The sequence below is a fragment of the Helobdella robusta genome (assembly GCF_000326865.2).
Source record: "Helobdella robusta unplaced genomic scaffold HELROscaffold_167, whole genome shotgun sequence".
NCBI classification, from domain to species: Eukaryota; Metazoa; Annelida; class Clitellata; order Rhynchobdellida; family Glossiphoniidae; genus Helobdella; species Helobdella robusta.
Window position 1 is genome coordinate 7,654 of NW_008703930.1, and position 6,186 is coordinate 13,839.

At 28.8% G+C, this 6,186-nt stretch overlaps 1 protein-coding gene across 1 annotated transcript in view; it reads right to left on the bottom strand.

Annotated features, from left to right (window-relative positions):
• The window catches only part of HELRODRAFT_184114 (hypothetical protein), a gene marked incomplete at both ends in the record, with an annotated part of 6,538 nt that extends 5,055 nt beyond the window's left edge, over positions 1–1,483 (bottom strand). The window contains 3 exons of the mRNA XM_009015818.1: positions 15–388; positions 464–557; positions 692–1,483. Coding sequence (XP_009014066.1) covers positions 15–388; positions 464–557; positions 692–1,483 — 1,260 coding nt within the window. The remainder of the gene's footprint in view (positions 1–14; positions 389–463; positions 558–691) is intronic.
• Positions 1,484–6,186: the final 4,703 nt, after the last annotated feature.

The window sequence follows — 6,186 nt, forward strand, 5'->3', positions numbered from 1 at the left end:
ATAATGTTGCGGACCAACTCTTTAGCTGATATTACCAGATCTAGGATGTNTGCTGCCTGTCCATCTCTGAATCTTGTTGGAAAGTTAATATGTTGAATTAAGAATTTATCTTTCAGAATACTCAAAAATTCATTTTCAATTTTTTCATCACTTCCTCTGCAACTAAATGTCTCCCAATCAATTTCAGGAAAATTAAAATCACCCAACATTAGGAAATCACCATTTAATGAAAGACCCTCAATTAACAAAGATAACAAATTTTTATTGTTTTTTTCATCAGACTTTGGACTTCTGTAAATAAAAACAATATTTAAAATACTTTTGGACATCACAAGTTTAACAGAAATATGTTCTTTGAAATCTGATTTCATGGCAACCTCAGAAACAACTATTGAATTTTTATAGTACAACACCAAACCTCTTTTGTTGACTTCAGCAAAACCTGAGGAAATGATGGAGTAACCATTCATGTTTATTTCAGATAAAACTCTACAATTTCTAAAGTTTTTTGGATTTACTTCATTCAAAACTATCAAATCTGGTGAAATCTCCAAGCTCTGCAAAAATATTTTTAAATCCTCAAACTTGTTAGTTAAAGAATCAACATTGGACATAATTATACTTAAATTATTGTTGTTGTTACAGCTTAAATTATTTATGATGCTAAATTTTGCCTTCTGTAAGCAATCACATGAAAGTCTCCTGGTTTGCCTTTTAACCTGAAAATCCACTTTGTGATATCTTCTTTAGCAGCAATTTCACTTTTTTTCTCTTCAAGAATTTTTTTATTACTGATTCTGTCTTCCTTAGATAGATCATGATTTATTATAACTTTACTAAAACATGTTGAGTTTCTCAGTTTAAAACAGTTTGCAAGCAACAAATTCTTGGTAGTTATACTTGCTAGTTGTACTAAAACTGGTCTTGGTTTGGCCTCCTCTGATTTTCTACCCAACCTGGATATATCAACCACTTCTGACTCAGAATCTATATCAGCAATCTCTTTCAACAGTTTGCCAACACATACCCTGGGGTTATTTTCCTTCTCATCTAAATTATATAATATTATGTTATTTTTTCTTTTTTCCCTATCATTATTAATATCTACTTTGGTAGTTGTATCTAAAATGGATTTTTGCATCTTTTTAACATCAGTCGCAAGAGTGTCAACCTTCCCTTTTACAGCTTCTGAATATTTCATTAACACTTGTTCACTTTTTTCAACTGTTTTTTTAGTTATTTTCTCATTATCTTCCAACTGTTTTAAAGAAGTTATAGATATATTTTCCATTCTTTTTCTTAAATCTGACCATTCTTCATTTTGTGCATATATGGCTTTTTCAAGAATCTCCATTTTTGACATCATGGAATGTGTAATGTCTCGCATTTCACTTTTATAAACTTCCAATGATGGTCCAAAATCCAAACTGGCAGCCTTTTCTGTTTCAACCAAAATTTGTAGCTTTTCCCTATTACATTTCATGCATTCTTCACATAACTTTAATCCCAAGTTATCATTGTCTGTACACTTCAGTTCTGAAACTGTCTTTCGGCTTTTTCTTTCTTTCCATCACTTGCAATCAATTAACGAGATATATTTACCACAAAAGAAACAAATAAATAATTAATTTAAATCAAGTTAAATTAAATGTTCGGTTTTACGAGTTTTACGAGCGATAATACGATAAACGTAAACAAATATATCTCAAAGGAGATATCTTTATACTAAAGAAACTTGAAAATGATTTACGATGAACCGTTAGAAAAACCGAAAAATTAAAGTGGAAGTTAACTAACGCCGAACATGCTGTGATTTTCATCGATAATTGCATTTCTGACAGTCTTAATTCAATAAACCAAAAATAAATATACAACAAAAAAATGACAACCTCACTCCCAACCCGGCGCTAACCAACAATGAAAACAAAGAAGTAATAAAAACTAGCATTGTAAATAGTGACAAAGAAGAATATGATGCTATCGATGAAGAAAAGGTGACCATAGAAGATGACCAGCCAATAAAGAAACCTGACACCTAATTTCCACCTAAGTTCATTTTGACAAAGTCAATATTTCCCTATATAAACAACAACCGCACTGATGATGATTCATTCGGAATCGAAATATGGCCTTATTTGCAGCATGAATTCGGAAAATAAGTTTATTTTGAATTTTAATAAACTAAACATTCACCAAAAATAAACTTTAGTGAGAAAAATCGAAAAAACGAACTACGAACATTTTAACGCCAAACATTCGGTAGAATTTATAGAATATAGTAAAAATTATTGTTTATTACCAACACACACGCACACACACATACGCGGTTTAGTTGCCTGGTCCTGATACGCAATGGTTAGGTTGGAATACGACGAAGGATGATTGCTAGATACATGTATCGAGTGGGATGCGTCTTGTTTATATACGCGGTTTGCGTTGTTTATTCTTCTGAACATGGCAAGAGTGGAAGATACGAACGATTTAATTTGTTGATAAATTTTTAGTTAGTTAAAATTTTGATAATTATTTTAGTTGTTATTTTTAACTGTTATAACAAATGTTAGTTAAGAACAGTTTACCCAAAAGTTTTTTCAACATATTCAAGCTTCCATAATAAAAATGGAATAAAAATAACCATAAATTTGTTTTTACGTCGTGTTACAATTGTTTACGTTTGCTGATGTTTAGAATCTGCATACATTTATTTTTATATATTTCCTGCGTTTTGCATGTAAAAACTTTTTTTAGCATTTTTTTCTCTATACATCTGAATTTGCGCATACATAATGAAGCCGCAGTGCTTGTACGCTTGTTTATGTCATGAAGTTGCGATGTTACGCGTTTCAGGAGGCGTTCACTTGGAGTGGCATGCTGCTTACATGCGAACATTCATCCATGTTGAACTTGCAATTATTTTAAATAAACATAACCGTATAATATTTTACACAATAATATTAATAAATAAGATTAAATATTTTGTAAAATTTGTGTACAAAGAATTGAATCAATTCAATGATTAGATATATAGGTATTACATGCGCATGTCCCGATTCTAATCTTAACGCAAATTTTTCAAATATAAATATAACCTTTTAAAATAAAAATAAATTAATTAAATAAAATTAAATAAATATTTTGCGTAATTGTAATGAGGGTCGCGTTTTGAACAGATGAGAAAAAATTGGTTGCCGTTTTTAAAAAATTACTACAAATCAGTCAACATGACGAGTCACCGACTTAACCAAAAATAGGTTGGAAGCACAAAAAGATCGATGAACATTTTAAATCTTATTTGATTGAAAATCAAACTTTTCAATTTTGTCATATTGCACAAATATTTGTTTGTATAAGCAAAATAAATTATCAATTTTATTTAAACGATGTTTTATATTTCTTTGATTTTGGTTAGGGGTTAGTCACTTTTCCTCGTCCGTAGTTATTTAATTTTAAGTTTCATAAAGTTTTATTCAATTGATGAAAATTATTTTAACTTCAAATCTCTTTCAAATATAACTCACAAGGTTTTTTAAAAATCATGATAATAAACGAGCGAAAATTCGAACATCACTGCTTTATTTTTTTTTTCGAAAATCTTGATTTTACAATTCTCAATTTTTCATTTTTTCAATCTCATTTGTATCAGCTGCTTTCATAGCTGGAAGTAATAATGTCGACAAGTTTATTGTTTTCTATAAACATTTTTTACTCTTGTTAAATAATAACAAAAAATTCGTTCTTTAAGGATGTTCCGATAACTTTCAAATGTTGATTGAAATATTTTTTTAAAATATCGACATGCTTTTGATCATAGTTCTTCAAAATTAAAATATATTGTTGATAAGTACAAACAAATTTAAATGTCGCCAAGAAATGCATATAAATAATTTTATCATACGTTTTGTAATGCGTTAAAATATATCTTAACATATAGAACATATATGTTACTTAAATCGATTCTTCAAGATACTACAGTTTGTAAGTTTATTTGTTTTATTTGAGCTTCGAAACTTTCCCACATTTAATCAAATTTTATTTTATTTGAGCAGTTTTAGTTGTGGCTTCATTTGTAAAATTTAATTAATTCAAATTCATTCTACTCAGACACGGGAAAATATTTTTCGACGAAAGAGTTCATAGGGTGCTAGCAATTTATTTCGGATAGGATTTTTCATTGCTTCACTGCATTAAAATTTAGAGCGTAAATTACGATTGTATACATTTTCAAAAATTTTACGACAATTTTTTTTAAATTTACATTGAAGCAGCTCTAAAAAGTGAATTGGTTTACAGAATTTCTAAAATGTTGTAGAGATGTTTGTAAAAACATTTTTTTCAGGTCACAAAAAATTTTAAGACTTTGTTTCATTGAAGCGTTTTACTAGTTTTGGTCAATTTATATTTATTTTAAAAAATTGAGTTCAGTTTGACATCTACAAAATCAGAACATTTTAAAATTTGACGTTCAAATGGATGAACATGTAACACAAAACTTATTTTAATTTTGAAGACAATATCTTTATAATAAACATTATAAACATTGTTTTGAAAAGTGCTTATAAAAAATTAAATGAATTGATAGGAATTAAAATCTAATAATGTCCCGTTATTTTCTTTTTTACTAAAATTGTATAAATAAAAGAAGAAAAAAGCGCCAAGCTGAAAACATGTAGAGAAAAAAAGGAATAATTTAAAAGGACGAAATTCGCGGTGGATAGACTGATGGAAAAGATCGAAGAAAAATAACGAACAAAATAAAAAAAATACGTTGTGATCTCTCATTCAACTAATGCAATCAGAGGACTGACAGAAATTAGAAACAGGATAATGATAGTTTTTATGAAGGTGATGATGATGTTTGTACCAGAAGCTTAGCCCACTGACAAGCTTTGGGGCCGGATCAGGATTAAAGAATGGGAGAACAAGCTGCTGCTCTGGGATCTCCACAAAAGGGCCTTCCTATTAAAAAAAATTATTCAAACCTTGAGGGGTTAGGAAAAACTAAAAACTTGCTGAACTTTTGCTTTTGTTGGTTGAGCCTCTGCTGACAATACTCGCACAAACACTTTTCTACATTTGTTAACGCGGTAATTCACTTTTTAATAATAATTTGTTTTTAGACGTTGGTCTTTGTTGGCAATAAATTTTTAGATGATTTTGCGTAATTTTTGGCAATATTTTTTATATCATATTGCTTGTCTGATCTGTTTTGTGTATGATTGAAAAACAATAGAAAGTAAAAATATATATAAAGTAAATGATGATAAAATTAAAAACAATTCGGAGTGTTGAGTAGATATAAACAAAATCTGAAGTAACAACATTTACTTTTGTTAGTACAGCATTTTGGTTTTCTAGAATTCTTGCTGTTTTCCAAGCTTATAAAAGTTCAAAGAGCCAGTCAAGTAAATAAACATCGATAACATAAAATACCAACATCGTCGACGATATTGATTGAGGACTTTGAATGTGATGTGGTAGTTTAGTTGGGATGTGGTGGTTTTGTGATGATGCAGTGGTTTTTGTATTATGGGTGCGGTGTACCTGTATGCCCTTATTGGCTTAACCGATCGTAATATGGGGCGGAAAAAGCTGAAATTATTTTTAAACCTTGGGCCGATCCGACAACGTGCCCAAATTATCAAACTACTTCTCAAACATTTTTTCACTTTTTTAACTTCAACGTTTAAAAATTAGAATTACCATCTTGAATTTTAAATTTAACTAAATCTTGGTTTATATTATACTAAAAGCAATCCTTACCAAATGTGCAGTTAATTATTTAAGATCATCAAAATATGTTCAATTGAAAAAAATAATATATCTTTTCATTTACAAATCTATTACATATTTTCATGAAAACTAAATGTGTAACAATTTTGTGACCTCACTGATTGAGGTGGCTGGGTTTCAAGGTTAACAGAGAGCTTCCTTTGAATAATATAATTAATTTGAAAAAATATCACACAGGCCTTCGAATAGAAAAAATATTTTTGTTCAAATAAAATTAAATAAAAGGTTTTTTTTAAGAAAAGATTACTAAATTTAAAAATTGGGAGAATGGAAAATTTGACTAAATTAAAAAAATTATTGTCAAACATTAAAGAGATAATCTGATATTTTAATGAAAAACTAAGTTTGAATAACATCATCATAAAAAATATTACACAGTATAATAAAGAGGTTTTG